The sequence below is a fragment of the Cottoperca gobio genome, chromosome 3, assembly GCF_900634415.1.
Source record: "Cottoperca gobio chromosome 3, fCotGob3.1, whole genome shotgun sequence".
In the NCBI taxonomy this organism is placed as follows: Eukaryota; Metazoa; Chordata; class Actinopteri; order Perciformes; family Bovichtidae; genus Cottoperca; species Cottoperca gobio.
In genome coordinates, this window is record NC_041357.1 from 9,277,278 (window position 1) to 9,297,155 (window position 19,878).

The window sequence follows — 19,878 nt, forward strand, 5'->3', positions numbered from 1 at the left end:
GAATAGCCAATATCTATGACTGTCGCATATCTGGTGTGAATGCTAACACTTTGTAAATCTATGTAATAGATGGCTATCATTATCCAAAACATTGCCACTAGTAGCACCTTTAAGGCTAAATGGATGGTTAGTTGTTCTAGGAAACTAAACTCGCTGACTTCTTTGCGGATTGGACGTAATCCACATTCAAAGGCAGATCGCTCTGACACTTTGACTCCACCAAAATTCTGCATCATCCTCTGAGAGGCTCACTATAGCTCCCATCCTCCATGAGGGACCAAGGTATGAACTTTTCAGACCCATCTTTCAAACCAACACTGGGTATCAAAATAAATAGAAAGAGAAGTATTTGCTCTGCACCCTCCATAGCGTTTTTAGTCTGATGCTTTTATTAATTTTAAGACAGACTGCACTATTAACTAAATAATATTTTATTTAAGCTCAAAATTTTGTTTTCTATTTAAAAATTGGATCCTATTTTCAATAAAATTGTGGTCTTATCTTTACTTGTGAAATCTTCCATTTTTGGAAAAACAAACTGAACTAAACGGTGCTACAGTGCACCTGTTAGCTAGCAGTAGCTTGTTGGTGCTTACCGTCTTTGCGTAGAAGAACAGCAGCAACACGAACCTGTGGGCTCACGTGCGACCTCTTCATTGCGGCAGAGTACTGTACTTAAGATGTAATACTGGTTAAAACTGAAGTTATTTCTGGTTAGTACACCTTTAAGTGGGACTTCAGGTGGATATGCAGCAATTTAAACCTTAAAAATAGTTTTGGGAATGATGCCACTCTTCATACTCAGGGTGGTATCAATCTTCTACTATCTATCAATGTTCTCATCTAACTAACTGCAAGAGATCAAAGATGGGTATTTTCAACAACGTCCAACTATTTATTTGATTGTATCGTTAATTGTTAATTCATATGTAAATCCTTTGTCTAAGCAAACTAACACCCCTTTCTTCCGGGCCATTATTAGGACCGGCCTTTGTGCAGATTGTACAGCTTGTAGATTGCAGATCATATCCAAACACTGACTTTCATGAGGGCATTTAGAGCATGCAGAAACATGGCACAATAAAAGGCAAATATCAGTGTGTTGTCATGTTGTTCCAACAGAAAATCAAAAACTCCATTCTCTGTGTGGTCAATTCATACACTTGCGCTGTATTTTACTGGGAGAAACCAACAACAGTTCAGTGATGGAGAAATACAGTCAGTGTATCTCCCTCTGATTTTGGACAGTACAAAAAACATAACTTATAATGTTATAATGTTTCTCATGCATCTAACAGTCAAATAAAACTGTACAATACAACACATTAAATGTCGATTTGTGACTTTTTTTATATAGTTCATTTTTTTCCAGTGGACAATTGGCCAAATCTTTGAAGATGTGCGACTTCCCTTCCTCTGGCACTTAGCGTATTGGGTCTGTATCAAATGCATATAATGTATAAAATATGGACGTAGTCTCAGTGATTGAGAGATTTTGCAATCTTGGCAGTACTGACTCCACCTAACTCCCGGATCATCCACAAATGGTAAAGCGGTGGAATGTCGGTGAAGCAGGTGACTAGCAACCTGTGAGAGCACCCACCTGTCACCAAAAGCACTTGAGTTATGGCAGAAGGAATCAGCTATGTCAGGCTTTGGTTCAAGAGGCAATGCTTTTTATTTAGTAGTACATTGTTGGCTTTGGCCTTTTCATGGGATTTGTTTTTTCTTCCAATGCAGTTTGAGAGATCTTATCTAAGTGATACAATGATACAGCGGCAAGTTGTCATTCAAATCACACCGCTGCCTTCTGCAAAAACAGAGTTGAGAGCAAAAGTGGGTCATGCTTGGGATAAGTGTTGTTATATATGTCATAGGAATCAAACTTGCAGGGTGAATTCATGGCCATCATGTACGGAGCTGAGAGGTCATGACTTTCTCAGTCTCTCATGGTGCAGACTCATAACCTTCTCATACTTTCCACACCCCCTCCACTCGACCTATTAAAGCCAGACTGGACCTAAAACTTGCCTGCGCAGCTGAATGGAACAACACACACTGTTTACTGAAGCTTCACCTGCTCTCTGTTGTTTTAACTTCAGAGGGAAGGCGTTGTATGGGATTTAAGCCAGGTTGTGAACTGCTGAGGGATAATACTCTTAGTCTGTGCAGAAAGTCCCACCTAAACAATGATCAAACTTAAACAGCTCGACACATAATGTGGATAACTCTGAAACACATTTGTTGTATTTATTTGGGTACCACCAAGGATGTCTAGGGCTTTTGTTTACTGAGCTGGTATGCTCTTTCTGTTTTCATGTAGTTTCCTCCAGCTTCTATGGTTTTCACTGTGTCACTTCGTCCTAGTATGTAATTATCTGATGTCAAATAGAAAACCAACAACAAGGACATCTTCTTTATTGTCCTGCCCCGTGTCTCTTTTAGCCAATTCCAAATCACCTCCAGCCCTTTCAATGATCACTCATTTTATTTCTCCGTATACAGGCGTTGTCATTGACTTATCTTGTGCCACCATACGACTGCACAAGTATAAAACAGTGCATTTATTAGGGGGTGGTCAAGGTGAATATTGAGCTGTACACAGCCGTGTCTGGCAGAGCGGCAGGTTCATTGAACTCTATATTTTTTTTACCAGATGAAGGCGGTGATGTACAATGGCAGAGGTTAACAAAGAAGTGAGACCGCCAAGCCTGGAACACATAGCAGAGGAAAATATGATACCACATCTTCCAGGCTTTATGGTGGTGAGAGTTGTAACTCTGTGATTAATGGGTAATGACGGGTTTCCAACGGACAGAGCGAGACTCTGCTACATGGCTCTATTCCCTCGGCTGTAATATTCAGACCCTCATTCAACAACGGATGCTCTTTAGAAGCGTAGTTCTTCATTATAAAGAGTATACGTCTCTGAGCTTCAACAGTACAAACTCTGTAACTAGAGTCATTTCCAGTTTCAGCAGCTGTAAGTGAGCTTTCTAATCACAGTTTCTCCTTATTCTGGTGACACACAAATGCTATAATGCAAAGGGATGTTGAGTTCCCTTCACAAGTTAACTTTAACTTGCACGTCCATTTAGAATGACAGTTAGATTGTTGGCTTTGAGGTTTCTTGTATGGCTTTAATGGACATCTGCCAGTGAATTAAATTAGTCATTTTGTAGCTACAGGCTAACATTTACTGGTAAAAGCAGACTGATTCACCAGTGATTTTCTTTGCTATTTGCATTTTAATTAGATGTTACTTAGGTTCATTTATTCCCAGACTGTATGCAGCATATTCAGTATGTCTCATGTAGCATTTGTTTTTAAAATTAGGATAAGTTAAAGGAACACATGCACACAAAAGTCCAGTTTTAGACCTAACATTGAATCAATCATTAGAACATTTCACCTCGCATCTTTGCTTAGTGTGGTTGGGTGTCAGAAGTTTGCAACTATACCCACAGCTAACAGTGAAGCTGCAGCAAGCTACTCTCTAAGATTCAAATTTCCAAAGATTGCAAATATATCTGTATTTTTAGGAAATGTGAATACGATGCCACACAGACATGTAAAATATGCTGCAGTAAAATGAATTGGCATGTTGGGCTGTAACAGTTTACGTATTAGTTAACTTAGCATCATACTATCTTCAATGCATTGCTGTAACAACCAGAGAGCATATTGTGTATCTGATTGTGTGTATTTTTAAATAATTTTAAAGCTACTACATAAATCCTCAAAGAAGAAGATAACAGCTTTGGATTATAACTTGCATCTTTTAAGACACAGCAGATGTTTGAACAGACTCCAGTCTTTTGTGGGTGTTACAGGATCTTCTGCCTTCCTCTGCAGAGAGCACTCTGTACGTTCTGAGTCATTGTATACACTTATAGGAGAAATAATTGCATTATAACATTTGCTGATTTCTGGGTAACCAATGTGTTCTCAAAGCAGTTTAGCTTTACACTACATCTCCACACGACTGAATTGATATTTTTGAAAATACTTCAATTTGGGAAAAAATTAATTCTTTGTTAAAGATGAATATTTTACACTACGCGGTGCTGCTCTTGATACCTAGAAATATCAAAGCATAAAAGGGCTTATTACTTGTACTATTACTATAATAACAATCATGATATTATCACCACAAAACAAGGAACATAAAGAGATACATCATGTAAAATAGAAGCACTGCGGAATCTCATCAGGGACTGGGCCCTATTTCGCCTCCTCTAAGTTTAATTCAACTCCTGTTCTGCTCCGAGAAACTCTAAACTTTGGCCCCCACCTCCGTCAGGTAGCTAAGACCCATAGCGAATGAGCTTTCTGAGTGCTGCTTTTGAGGTCACTTCTGTTTGCGCGCAATTGGATGTCTCGCTAGCCTGTTTCCTGATAAGAAAGGGTCTGCTGTTTGCACCTCGTCTGCTGACCTCACGGTATGTGAATGCAGGACGACGGCGGGCATTGTCATATGTTGACAAGCACAGATTGAAAACAGCTGGGCCACACTGCAATCCAGCAATCTGCGGGATGGGACTAAATTATAGAACTAATCTTGTTGACGTTCATGTTGCTGGCAGTCCATGCTTTCTATGTCTCTCTCCATCTCACTGTTTGTTCACTTTAGATTTGGCACTTTCCAGATGCAGAAAGCATATGTGTCAGTCAGTGCATGAGCATCCCAGTCAGCAAGAGTATTCTTTGAGCAGAGCACATTGTGAAAAGATTTTTTATTCACATGTCATTAGCCTCATAGTAATCACTTGATTGTGTCTAGAGCTAAGTGGAGCCTTCAGCTGAAGATCATTTGGATGGATGTTTCCTGAGCTTAATGAACGCGCACAAAGCTGAAAAACTCCACAACTTCTCAATTCGCAATAGCTGCGGCCACGTATTCACATGCATTTACACACACACACACGTGCACACACGCGCACACAGACACACACACGCACACGCACATACACACACACACACACACACACACACACACACACGTGCACACACGCGCACACAGACACACACACGCACATGCACACGCACATACACACACACACACACACACACACACACACACACACGCACACACACTCATTAGTTATGAAAAAGGGCGAGGCTTAACTTTTGGTGGCGGGGCAAACCGTTGCTCATGAAAAAGGCTGCTGGGTGCAATGATGCATCCTGCACATAGGCGGCCCCAGGGAGGGGCTTAGGGGCACTGTAGCTACTCCTAGGATAGCCATAGCACACACTTAGCACCCCCAGGAAATGTTGATGGTTTATTAATATTATATTTACAGTTCACCATAATGCCACAGGCCACCGACTCCTTCAAAAAGGGCCTAAAAACCTTTCTTTTCAAAAAAGCCTGTCTGTTGTTGTTGTTGTCCTGCATTGTAGCACCTTGAGATTGCTTTTAGCTTGGAAAGGCGCTTTACAAATAAAATGTATTATTATTATTATTATTATTATTATTATTATTATTATTATTATTATTATTATTATTATTATTATTATTATTATTATTATTATTATTATTATTATTATTATTATTATTATCACAACAACAGGGGAAGGCCTGTAGAAAAAGCTGTTTACTCTGATTTGCATCTCTCTCTCTTATTGACTTCCCACACCACTCTGTTTTAGTACCATGGACAGCGCTGCATCTATACGCCCCAGCCATACTCATTTCAACATAAGCTATAGACTCTATAGCTTATGTTGAAATGAGTATGGCTGTATAGAGGCTTACAGTAATCATATGTCAAAAATATTTAGACACCAAAATATTTAGACACCAAAAAGCATTAAACCTCTTGCCAGCATACAGTGCATCTACCGGTATACTGTATGTGGAGCGGAATACAGAATACTGTTGATTCATTAGTCGAGTTGTTGGTAACTGGCAGCATGAGTTTGTGAGAATCTGTTGCTGGCTGCTTGTGTGCTCTTTGTTGCATGTGGGACATTTCATATTGAGAGGTGTGTTTACGTAGGCGTGTGAACCTTACGTCTATATCCCTCGAGCTGAATATCTCTCCTTGTGTTGACCACAGAATGACATTGTAACTTTCGCAGAACGTACAGCGTGTGTGTATGTGGGTCGGGGGGTTGCAGTAGAAATTTAAATGTTGCGACCCGCACTCAACACTAAACATCAGGACACCCTCACTGAAAAGTTGAGAAAAAGCCCTATAGCACCAGCAAAAGACAATCTGTGGCGCCGCCAACGCTCTCACAAGAGTCTACGACAAACGGTTCACAAGTTTGAACATAAACACACACCTTCACACCCACACGCTTCCATGTCAACTTGAAGCCTCCTATGGCAAAAACATTTGCCGCCAAAGGATGGGGAAATGTTCGTTGGACCGACCGACTGACCGAAGCTAAAAAGGGATTGCTTTCCAAAACATGAGCGATCTGGTGACCATATCAGGATCAACATCACGCCAACTCCTGCCTTTGATTCTGAGAGAGGGATGGGATTTTTCGCCTCAGCACAAGTTGTCCTTGTCAGATTCATTAAACTCTTTGAAGAAAGGACTAATGCTGTAGTTTCTCAACCTTGAGATGGTGGCATCACTAGGACAATTATATGACAGTTGACATAGAAAAGGAACATTTGTAGAATCGGTCGGCAACAAGATAACTACACAGAGGTCATGGCAAAATCAGATAGGTTAAAATAAATAGAAAATAAACACTCAAGGTACCTGAATGTGTTGGAAGCGTGAAAGAAAAGGCTTAAATAGAGAGAGTGAAAAGATGAAAAGAAGTCCTCCTGATAGATCTTCAGCTGAGCTTCATTAGAATCATGCTGTTGGTCTAAGAGTCTAAGTTACAACTCTACTAAATTTGATTGCAAATGTTGCTTTTCAGATTTCTAGGTTACACAACACAATAGTTTCAAAAGCATTAAATCACAATATTTAAATGCAAATAAATATGCATATTATTTGCTGATGATGTACAGCAGATATATCCTTTTTCTTTGTTTTCCTTCCTTCAGCCTTTACACACATCTGCTGTGCTTCAGTAGATAATTCCACCAATGATGATGATGCTCACGAAGAGACAGAACGCGCTGATAAACTAGACACATGAAGTTTTAAGATGCTTGCATCTTTTCTTTTTCTTTTTTTTTTATCTATTAAAAGCCTGAAAGGCAGGGATACTATTGCCTGCCCAAAAACGATTTTAATTCTGCTTCCCTCCCTTTTCTCCTCACTGCTCTGCAACCTCTAATTCCAAATAATGTGATTTTTTACCCTTCAAGATTTTATCTGGATCAGTGGTTGCAGAATGCTGCTATTGTTTACAGTCTAATTTGAGAGCATGGAACAGTGACCTGCATCCCAACGCAGACATTACATCATCCCAGGTGTAGAACACACTTTCAAGGCAGAGTAGGCGGTGCACACTGTGTAACTGCCATAATCGCTAAGCAGACGCCGCTGTTCTCTCCCTCACCAGTTTGTGTAGATGCAGGTAACCCAGACAACCTGACAATGTACACAAATTAGAGGCAGGCAGGAGAGGGGTATGATGAATGGTTCTCAATAAGGACAGGCCCCAGAGGAGAGAGGACTTGAGCAGCATTGCTTATAAATCCCAGGGTTTCTCTGAGCCCAGGAGGGGGAGGGAGGAAGGGATGGAGGGATGCTGTGTGAAGCAAAAGAGGAAATACACGACTCATTTTTAGGTGTCTTAGCTATTATACAAATTCCTTACACAGAGCAAACTTCTATCCTGCAGGCTACACCATCTCCATTAAGAAAATCTGTTCTACTTTGTCAGTTGCACAGTTGCTAATTTGTCCCGTGAGATTTGAAATTCTTTGAAATAATCTCTACTGTGACAAGTGAGAGCAGCCTACCTATCTAATAGATTTCACATATCCCCCACTCACCGACTTTCCTTTGAAAAGTATTTTTCTCACCTCAGAAATTGGAAGTTACTGTCGTCTTAACGGGGGGAACTTTACAGATTGATGCTTGAGAATATTCTTAAATTTCCCGTCGGCAATTCAGTTTAAAATATGTCCTGAATCCACACGGATATATGTCACTGTTGATGCCATGCAGGGACTGATCGGACGCTTTCAAACTCATATACAATGATGTGGATTTGCAGTGAGGGTACCCCCGCTGCTGTAATGTGGACCGTTCCTCCGTTCCTTCACATCCAGGCGAGGTGAGCGCGGAGCACAGCGCCAGACGGACCAGAGCGGGTTTAGTGTGAATACGCAGCGGAGCGCACGGCTGAGGACTCTGTACAGCGCAACTCCAAACACAAATGGATATTTACGTGGCTTTGATATCTCTTTTCTTTATTACCAAACCAGGTAAAGTACACACCGCGTGGCACTCTGTGAATGCAATGAGGAATTCTTTTTGGACTGACCCGCGCTTCTTTAACGTCTTTTTCGCTCTTTCAGTTTGCACCTTGCGCGTGAGCATGTCAAATGTGTTTATTAGTGTCTCTGGACTGCAGTGTATTGCTTTTTCTAAATTTATGTTGAGTTAATATTTGAAAGAAATCGGCTTGCATACGAAAAGAGATGAGACCTTTTACCTCAACGTGCGCGCACAGTGTCCGTGGGGAACACAGGTGTTGGCTGCGGGCAGATATGGTGCATGTTATTGGGCAGCATTAGCAATACCCTGTGCGTAAATAAAAACAGCGTGACTTTTCTCCACAACTCCATTTTAAGCAGTGCAATGCACATAAGCAGTGACCATGTCTGTTTGTCAAATGAATTAGGATTTTAGTTTAAACCCCTCTGTTAATCCTCTCAGCTCCACATCCCCTAACCTTCATTTCTCTTCCACAGCTTTGGCTTTCGGATCAGATCAAGACTACCAGATTGATATCATCAATGAACTTGACCTGGCAAATGCCACCTATGGAATTACCCAAGTGGCGGGGCTTCACAACAGCAGCAAAGCCTTTCTTTTCCGAGGTAACGCACGCACGCTGACAATTTCTTCCTCATTAATCGCGCTGCTCAAGTTCCAAAATGTCTTTGTCTTCTGTGCGACACACACACGCACACGCACGCCCTTTGTTTCATTAGTTGGTGTGAGCAAAGCCAAGCACCGCCACACCTTTCAGTGTCACAGTATTAGCCGGGATGCTGAGACGGAACACTCTGGGGAGCCTCCTCTCATAATTACTCCACATTTAATTTGTCCCAAGCAGCAGATGCTCGTGCTCTTCTTTGACACACTCGAGCGCTATTGTCTGTGTTGGATTTCATCATCACTTCTGACTGCTTCCAATGGCATCCAGTGTTGTGTAATCTCAACAACTGGTGGTTAAGGGGATACCAGGTGCGAGGACCCTGAAGGGCACACAGAATGTGGCTGGTGTAGAGACCTTAAAGAAAAAGACTATTGCATAATTGTCTTTTTAAATGTCAGAGCCACACGTCTTAATGGGAAGATAACCTGACACAGTATTAACCCTGTTGAGGGTGAGATGTGTTAAGAGTGTCAGAAGATAACTTTGCTTTTCTCACTTGCTTCACTGCACTCTTAAAAAAGACAATATTTGGTGGAAGCTGTTCGGTCTGCCTGCAGTCCTCTCCACTTTAAGCAGAGGCTGACATGTTTAGAAAGCAGAAGTATAAAGAGGAAAGAATGGGAGACAGTGGGAAAGAGATCTGGCTGACCGCTCAAGAGAGACTCGGATCTTTGTGTTTTGTTTCCTGCATGGCTACAGCTCCTGAAAAATGGGCAGGAAGACTTGCAGTAAAAATGTTATTAACATATTTGAAACTTTATTTTAAGAATTAAAGTGTAGCTCGGTATTCAAATAAATACTGAGTCCTTTTTTTAAAACTTGTTTTGGCATGGAAATATTCAAATTCAAAGATCCTGGCACAAACACCAGCAGCCTGAATACAAAATAAGCAGCAATGGGGGTTCAATATCGGCAGAATGGTAGTGCTCTGTGTGTGTGTGTGTGTGTGTGTGTGTGTGTGTGTGTGTGTGTGTGTGTGTGTGTGTGTGTGTGTGGTTTTATTTTCTAGAGTGTTTGGCTCGATGCGCCACTGGCTCTGTATGAATGAAGGAAGGGCAGCTTGGCCGACTCTATCGAGGTGAAGCTGTCCAAGATTCAGTGCTAGAGGCCATACGGGATAGACAGCTTCACTTTTTACTTGATACACACACCCACACACACACACTCTTAGCTGCTCTCCCTACGGTTGTCAGGCTCGAGGTGTAGCAGCCAGATAGTGTGGGAAACAGGGGGCTAATCCAGTAGGGAAAACTGGACCTGTGAGTGTTGGAGAGGATGCTTGTAATGTGACCTATTTAGCACTTCGCCCACCCATGTGCTGCTTTCATGGCCCTGTGACCCAGATGGTTCCACAGCACGGCAGCAGCTAAAGTTGCAGCAACTACCAAACAAAAAAAGGTAGAGAATATCATGTTCTAATATGTTACAACAAGCAGGCCATGATTACCCGCCTAGCAGAGGCTGTGCTGGAGCCTCTGTGGCTGATTGGGTCAGTGATTATTCAAGATGATTTATGTATGCTTTTATGCAATTATGTTGTGCACTGGGCTCAATATATTATGTTGCATCTGTTTGATTGCATAAATTGCAGTGGAACATATTGTAATGTTGGTCAAATGGTTTGGAAAAAAAAGGACAATGTGGTGTTCCAATTAGTGTCGAGAGCACGGGGAGAGAAAGAGAGGGCTCTGGCAGTGTCTTTGGCTGGACACTTGGACCAGTCTCTCCAGTCTCCCAGTAAGCCAGTCATTTACAAACAACAGATGGTTTTCTTCAGGGGATAGATTTTCACCAGAATAATGCACCAGTGCACTCAATGAAAGCCAGTTTAGCAAAGGCAGACAAGTGGAGTGGCTACTAAAAGGTGTTGCTCTGGATGAATGTGATGCCACCTTGCGATGGAAAATAACGGGGAAGGAAGCTCACATACTTGCTCCTATATTTGTTTTTATAGTTTGTACTTTTCATCAATAGGATTACTTTGTGGGAACTTCTGTGATGCATTGAATACAGTTGAGTTTGTCCAGAAGGTGGCTGACCTACTTTCTTTATCCTACATTGAAACCCAGATTGTCAACCTCATTACTCGCAATTTATTTATCGCAAATATATTAATACATTTTAGGGACACAATGTTTTTTTTATTGCACTTCCATTTTTAAATCAACAGAGTAAATCACTGCTGTCACTTCCTACATTCCTGCTATAAATAAGACTTAAACATTTATATATCAGTCGATCATGCTAATTTAATTGTGGGAAGCCGTGATCGTGATTGATATTCTAATAGTTGTGCAGCCCTACCCAATGTTGAATTGGATTTAAAATCATTTTAAAAGGGTCTGATTATATTTTGGTGTCCCAGTATGGGGACATGTTGGGTCTGTTGGTCTGTCAGTTTGGTCCAGAGTGAAATATCTCTATTTCAAACAGATGCTTTCACTTCAATCATCCAGTGCTTTCCTCATCAGACTGCTCGAAGACAACTATTGGATGGATTATCATGACATTTGGTGCAGACGTTCTTGGTACCAAAAGAAGGGAGCTTTTGATCTCTGATGTTTATCTCAAAGCATTAAGCCTAAAATTCAGGACCTCAGTCGGGCCGTGTCCAAATTACATTCAGTCTAAATGGGTCAGGAAACAGAGAAACAGAGATGTTCAAACCAAATTTTGAGCCAGAGACAATCCTCACTTCTTCTCCAGGCTATCAATCTCTTTACTTGCACATCAAATTATATTTTACTGACCTGACTATGAAGAGGTTTGATGACTGTCAGTTTAAAATATTTATTTAACTTATTTATTGAGTTTGAAGGTAATGCATCATAAGCTGAATGAGATTTGGTTTGGCTAACTGACCAGTCAAAATATAATCATCAGTTTTCAAGTAATATGTCCTCTTATCATATTTCCATGCGAGATTAGTCCTGACAATTTGAAATCAGTTTAAAATAAGAAAAATTGAAATCTTTGAACACTGTTACGATGAACAGATTGACAAACGTGCACAAAATGTAGGAGACCCAGCTATCTGTGAAATCTGTCCGGTCAATATAGATCCTAATGAATCCTGCTTCTAATGCTGGGATGGGTTAAATGCACAGTCTAAATGTCACTGTGTGTGTTGTGCTGTGCTGTGTACATGTCTGTGGTCATTTAAAAGAGGATTCAAAATCCTCCATTTCCATAGATCCCTCTGTTCTTCATTGACTCTCGCTCAAAATCATTAATGTTAAACAGTTTAAATGGTAATAACAAATGCAACCTTGATCCTGATATCCCTGAGATCTATATACACGTCTCCTATCAGCCTTTTAGGCCAACATATAATGACTCTGCAGTTTGGTTTTCAGACCGAAGTGCTTCTTAATTAACGTTTAATCGACTTTCCTGTCGATTCTAATCAAAACATTTTTTCCAACCTCATTTAAAGCTGAAATTCACACTGACACATCTCACAACTGTCCAATAATGAGCTATAGCTAATAAAAGTGAATAAGTGGCCAAGTGTAGCATGTAAAGTGTCTATATCTATGTCTATATATCTAGATATGTCCAGCAAACTATAGTGGAGTTTAATTGTAGAAAAAAACCCTCTAGATGTCAGTCCCTCACAATTGGAGAAGGCTTTTCTCCAGGGAGCATTCTGGGAAAAATCCATTGTAAGAGAGGAAATGGTGGAAAAGGGACCAGAATGCAATGTGGCAAAAAAAGTAGGTCTTGAGTTTAAAGGAAGGGGTTTACGTAAGGAACTCTGGCTCTTTGACTGCTGTCACATTTGTTCCATTTAGATACAACAATCAGTTAAAAGCAACAGCTTCATCTGTCGAATGCCACCCAGGCAATCTAGGAAATCATTCCCCGATGTTGAGGTTACTCGGGCAGTTTGAGGGAAATTGCACATTTATTGTTCATTATAACAATCAAAGGAATAGTTTAACATTGCCTTCACTTTCATATCTTCCTTTTGAAGCTACAGTTAGGAGAAGCTCGCTAATTAACACGTTATATATATATATATATTTTTTTTTTCAGGGACTGATGTGCTAACAATTAAACAAACAAGATATAACCCGTTTATTCGTGAGGTGCTGTTTCTTTTTTTTTGTTTTCGTTTTGGAATCAAGCTTCTCTAACTAATAAGCATATTTTCAAAAAATGACAACAAAACCTGCATATTTTTGAAGTTGTTGAAAATCAAATTGTAGTTGACATGAGTGCTATTGTTGTTTCCATACACAGACGGGTCTTAAAATGTGTCTTTCCATGCGGGTGGGACGACTGCAGTGTGTTGTCCTGTGAGGTTATCAGAGCCTATGATGCAACACAGAGTTTAGCGTCAGTGTTGCTTACCTTGATGGTGTGTCAGGTGGTTCATTTAAAACTGACCCGCAGACAAAAACAATCTGGAAAAAATTTCCAAATCCAAAAGAAGACTAGAATATTGAATAGAGTAAGTCAGCAAATTGTTCCTCACTAACTATATTGAATAAACTAAACCACTGAAAGCTGCACCTAACCTTTTAAATTTGGTACTTTTTCTGCCAAGTTTGTTTAATCTAGCCATTTTTAAGCCATGGGTTCAAGCTTTTCAAGTCTAAGTCCTGCCTGGTTCTTGAATTGTGAATTTACAGGGCTGGCATCAGTAAAACTATGACCTACATGAATATCAGGAAAATCAGAACGCCATTACTTTCACTTTCCTCACCTCCCGATGCAAACCGGTGAGATTTTTAGTAAACATGTGAAGACTAGAAATTCTGCAGCATTTCAGATTTTCCATTACGCCACACAGAGCAGAGTGGTAATACAGAGGTCACCTATCCTGGCGACTCTGAAATCACTCAATTTCTGCAATTGCTCACAGTTGAAAAGAATAAATTGAATGTTTTTCAAACCTGCAGGGCCTACAGGGCAGTCAGCACTTTATTAACAGCAGAACACAGACAGTAACCAGCTGATGTCTTACCACTCTCCCCTCCAAAACCCTGACCAGAACTAGAGGAGGTTGACAAAATAATGTGAACACTCTTACATTTCTTTTATCAACACCGCTTCAGATGAGTTATAACTGAGTGAAGGCCAATGAGCCTACCTCAATTATATTTGTCACATAGACAATATGTGTTTTTTAAGTTTTTACTTATGCTTCTTCACGTTAAAGGATATTGATGTTCTATATTTTTTGTATTAACCAATCCCAATGAAAAGGTCAAAACCATGTTTCCCTCTTTCAATACTTTCCCACGTCCCTTACCGGTCTGTGGCACTCGGCCCGAAGCCGATTTTAAGTAAAAACGGTCAAAAAGGCAACATGTAACCATGCCACTTGCTCGTGTACATATCTGTAATTTTGCAGCATTTAGCTGAACTTTCTACCAAAGCTGTTCTCTTTTCGATACGAGCTCTCTCAGCTCCACCTTATCTCTTCACTGCTCGGCCCCTGCACACTTCACACACGGACAGAATGTGTTGATGCATACATGTCTGCTGCCAATCGCTTGTGCAGACAGGCAGAGATGATGACATCAGGTTAGAAGCAGGTGGGCTGTTCTGAATGCCCGTGTTTTTTTTTTTGCTTTGTTTTTCTCATTTCATTTAGCATTATTAACACTTGCCTGGCCCCCGGCAATTTTCCCGTTTGCTCCAGATGGACAGTCTGGGCCTGCTATTGAGTATTTACAACAGCAGGATGGTGTATGTGAGATTGAGTCAAAATAAATTACAGTGTGGGTGTTCAACAATGGAGCTCTATGGCACAAAGGAGCAAGTTATATCATGCGTTGGCGACACGGGCACAATGTATTCATATAATGTATTACAAATATGGAATATAACCTGAATGCTATCTGCTATTTGGCTCATCACTTCCTTAGTTGCTAAAAAAAAGAAAGAAAATCCATACTAAACATTTTAACAATTGAAAAACGCAATTTTAATTGTCCAGTGCAGCTACAATGGAATAAATCATTCCTTCTAAATAAAGTTGAACTAAAACATCAACAGTAACCATCAGGTTTTGTTGTCAGTCCCTTATAATTATACAGGCAATAAATCAAACATAGAAAAGGAAACGGAGAGATTAAAACCAAATTTTGAGCCAGAGGCAATCCTCACTTCTTCTCCAGGCTATCAATCTCTTTACTTGCACATAAAACTCAGAGGTAACTGCAACAGGTTCTCACCACTTCCCTCACAGTTATCAAAGGCAATCTGAGAATGATGCAATAGGACATTGTAACATGAAATATAAATAGATGAAGCATGTTGAGGAAGAGTGTACACCAAAACTTCAAATCACATGACAGCATCCAGCGTACAATTTTGTTGTTGATGCCTTTTTTGTTAGAAAAATTATGCATGCAGATAAAAATTCCTTGTAACAATACATCAGTGTAGACTTCAGAGGTGTTTTTAATGATGACAAATTGTAATAATAATGGTCCCTAATTGCAGATGGGAAAAATGATTCCCTGAAGTTCTTAAGCCTGAATTGAGGCAGGGCAAGGTTTTACTGCTCATTACAGTGATTACTGTCCTATAATACACTGACTACAAGACCTACTAATTATCTGTAATGGTGTATGTTTTCGTCTGTGTCATCTCCCAACCATCAGGGAGCGTGCAGTTAAAACTCTGATCTCATGCCTCACCAGATGCTGTGTTTCTAACAGCTTACTGTTCCTGGCTTTTATGTGTAGAAGGGCTATTTTATCATGGTTTTAATCTAATAATTCATCGCTAATTGGTTTATAAAATCTACATGTAAACACTTGATCAACAGGTTAAAAATTGTTTTAAAAAACGTTGTTGCCTTTAATGTCCGCCTGTTTATCTGTCGGCTAGATGTCTCAACAGACTAATGTGAAAATCTACATTTCACCCTAATATACATCCTGAGGACTTGAAAGATAGGATTAGGCACAACACCATAAATGGCCACCAGAGGGTCAAATCAGTAAATTAGGCGTGCCCTGGTAGCCTACTTACTAGTTAAGGCACATACCACTTTAACCACGATGTGCTGGGATTCTGTGTCAGGGACCTTTGTTGCATGTCATGCCCTTCTATCTATCTATCTATCTATCTGTCTATCTATCTATCTATCGATTGATCGATCGATCGATCGATCTATCTATCTATCTATATCTATCTATCTATCTATCTATCTATCTATCTATCTATCGATCTATCTATCTATCTATCTATCTATCTATCTATCTATCTATCTATCTATCTATCTATCTATCTACCCTAGACTTCCTGTATCTCTCTACTGGCTGACAAATAAAGGCTAAATAACTCCCCATCATAGTGGGGATAGGAAGGTGGTGGGATATGTAATTGTAAGTCTGAATGACCAAATTACAGAATTGCAATGGTATAAAATAGTTATCAGTACCGCAGCAGAGTGGACAGCTCCACTTCAGGCCCACAACTGTAACTCTGAGTTCAAGTCAGTTCTTCTTTACCGTCCCTCGAGGGGACATTTGGGTTACAGTAGAGGGCAAAACCACAAACACAACATGGACATAAGACGTTATTCTCAACGGTTACAGCAGACTACCAAGTAAAAAAAGATGCATCTCTCCCTTTTTAAAAGAATCAAACCCATAGCATTGGTAGCCATGCTAATGTGCTGCTAAGCAGTCAAGCCAAGTTTCAATGAAAATTAAGCGCATTTATTGCACTTGGAACAAAGGGAAAAAACCTATTGTTTTTTTTTACCCTGGGGGACCTGGCTCTTCATCCAGAAGGGAGAAGAATGAATTCCTCCAAAAGTGGGTGGTCAGAGCCGGTTTAGATCGACCGTCTGTCATAGATATTTGCTTAAGAAAGCCTCTGTGTGCCTATTATTTTGCAGTTACACATACAAACACAAAGTAGTAGGCCGTCTCTGGCTTGTCATGAAGCTGTAGCTCTGTGGGTATGTTGCAATAAGCATTTAACTTGCATACTGGACAATTGTTTTCTCATGTAGCAACCGAGGAAGAAGTTAATTCCCTGTTGCATAGTGTTTTACAGGTACAGAATAGCTTTGTGTTCAGGCACTGTTGAAACAGTAACACTGCCTGACTGGCATTGCATCCTGTATCTTCACTATATGCGATCCTCACTCCTCTTGTGGAGCAGAGTAGTAAACAACTCTGTTCTTCTGCTTGTTGCTCGCATTGCATCAGAGGACATTAGCATAAAAAAGCTTTTCTTAACTTTTCCCTGTAGTGCTGTTGGGCGACTTTTAAATCTCTGCAGCTCAAAGCGTGGTGTCAGTTTGCAACAGCAGGACCCATTCACAATGAATTGCAACCTATTGCTGTCCCAGTTTTTAAGTCAGTATGTGTGGATGGCCCGTAACACCAATTTAAACAGTGTTAAACCTAAAAAAATGAACCATGATCTAAGGTCACATCATAATATCCTCGAATTCTTCAGGTCCTTATGTTGGGCTAACATCAGTTATACATTATAAAATGCAAATCTATCATATAGAAGAACACTTGTTGAACCTGTGGCTCCATCACCTTTTAGTTTAGTCCGGTTGATCCTGAAAGGCCTGGTCCTGCATTACAGTTCTGCTCTGTGAAAAGATTCAGCATCTAATGCTTTTAATCAGCTGCTAAACAGTGTTTAATTGACATGCTATTTTTGCTAGAAAATCCAACCTGGAATCCAAATAATAAACACATTAACGGTTGCAGCAGATGCAGCTTTGTGTCTTGCAGCTCCTAGTTATTTTGTTGCATTATATATGCTAATATATGACTTCCATTTCACAACCAGTTTAATATATTTAGTAGTGTTTTAACCTCTATCAAATACTCTGCTGGCAGATTTTCTTGTCAACCCAGAGCTACTGTATATAAATCGATGTGAACACTCCGTGGCCCACTTTGGTACCAACAGGGATTAAGTCCATCGACTCTCCCATAGTGATGGAGTTCATGATTGAATTGATTGCTGGTTATATTGATCTCTCCACAGATAGTTTTTTGACAGCTAATCAAAAGAGAAATGCCTTGAACCAAAACATTTAGCCTTTATGTCTTTTACATTTGCCCTTGGGGTAACCAAGAAGGGCAGAAGGTTTACCACATGGGCCAATAAATCCACGTCTCACTGCAGGTTTCTTTTCCTCGAAGCATATCAGCTCTGTGCATGTTACTCCTGTTTTAGAAAGTCAAAATATGCCTTCATATCTTTGATGTGCGCCGGTTGAAATGTTATCATGTTTGTGTCAGGCAATTGAGCAGGCAGAAGGTTTGGCTCCACTTGAAGAAATCTGTCTGCTCTCTCATGGTGCAGATGAGACTAAGCATGTAACAAAATGGAAAAGGGAAATGGCAAATTAAAGAGCCGAACGTAGCTCACAATTGCAGATGCTGCAGAGAAATTTGACAGTAGGTGGTGGCACACTTTTAGAAATCTTGATAATCACAAATACAGCACAATGTGACCTTATCAAGGATACTGTTTTCATCCCAGGTAGCACCATTCCTGCAGGTTTGGAGTGAAATGGCGAGAATCCGAGAGGTTTCAGTGTGGTCTCATTCTCTCCTGCATCCGTTTTGTTGCTATTTATACCTCCACCTCTGACTGCGGAGCAGAGTTGGGTTGCATATGTCACAGATATTACAGAGAAAGCCCCATGCAGGCAGGCCTGAGAGGCTTTGGGCCGTTCACAAGCTGCGAGCTAAGCCAGGCTACGACTCTTAAGTCTACTGCGTACAGTCTCAGCGGCTGAATCCAATGAAGGCTATCAAACCTTTCATCTTTTATGTATGAGCTTCCTGGCTGTCCTACTGCTGGAGGAGGCGAGACACTGGTCCTACCTCACAGGAACCTCTGCGGAATTATTCCATCTGAATTATTCATCGTACATGAAGGCGATATCTTTTAAAGGGACAGACGTGTCTCCATTGCCCCCCTGTCGTCAAATTAAAGGCAGCGTAGAGGAACAATGGCCGGACACAAGTGCCTTTAGTTTGATGTGGGAAACATGATCTCATCTGGCACACCCAGACCTAAAATCTATATAAATGGTCCAGAGTATCACAGTCTCCTTGGACCAGGATCAATAGTGGGGATTTACTGCAAATGATCTATTTCTGGCATTGAAGCCCTACAGTGAAGCTGACTTCTGCAATGTTTTGACCCAAATGCTAAAATTCTCTATTACCATCTGTTGAGGCTTTTGAAAGCCCCTTGGTGTGGATTGTTTTGGATCTTTGAAATGATTCTGATTGCATATGTTTTTGTGTGTAGAGAAATTGCCATCACTGTGTTGCTTTCAGCCTACTCATCTCACTGTCCCCAGTTTGTTTGGATACTACCACTATGAGTCTCCAGAGTCGGAAATGTTCGATTCCTAAATACATAAATATGGGCTACATTAAACTACACCAATTCTGTCCAATTCTGCTATTTAATTTGTTGATTTTTTAATAATGCTGGCAGTATGGCTCTACAGATGGCAATGTTGGTCAATCAGACTGAAATTTTTTGACAACTATTGGAAGGATTGCCTCAAAATGATGTGTCTGTGGTCCACTGAGGATGCATACTACTGACTTTGGTGTTCCCCTGTGTGAAGTAAATAAACTCCTGATTGTATTGTGTCACATTTAATGATTATCACATGCACTCGTCCACCTCAATCTAAATGTATTATTGCACAACATGTATTTCTGCACAAATGTATAATGAGCACTATATTAGTTATGAATGTGAAGCACTCTAGGTTCTCTTCAAAGAGTTTCAGGTCCACCTCCATCTCGCCACCTACAAGACGGCCCACCAAGGGGCATCACCGCGCCAACATGGACCAATGAGGGACGACGA

At 40.5% G+C, this 19,878-nt stretch overlaps 1 protein-coding gene across 1 annotated transcript in view; it reads left to right on the top strand.

Annotated features, from left to right (window-relative positions):
- Positions 1–8,228: 8,228 nt before the first annotated feature.
- The window catches only part of LOC115004539 (protein kinase C-binding protein NELL1-like), a 239,280-nt gene continuing 227,630 nt past the window's right edge, over positions 8,229–19,878 (top strand). The window contains 2 exon segments of the mRNA XM_029426188.1: positions 8,229–8,356; positions 8,846–8,974. Coding sequence (XP_029282048.1) covers positions 8,308–8,356; positions 8,846–8,974 — 178 coding nt within the window. The 5' untranslated portion in view covers positions 8,229–8,307.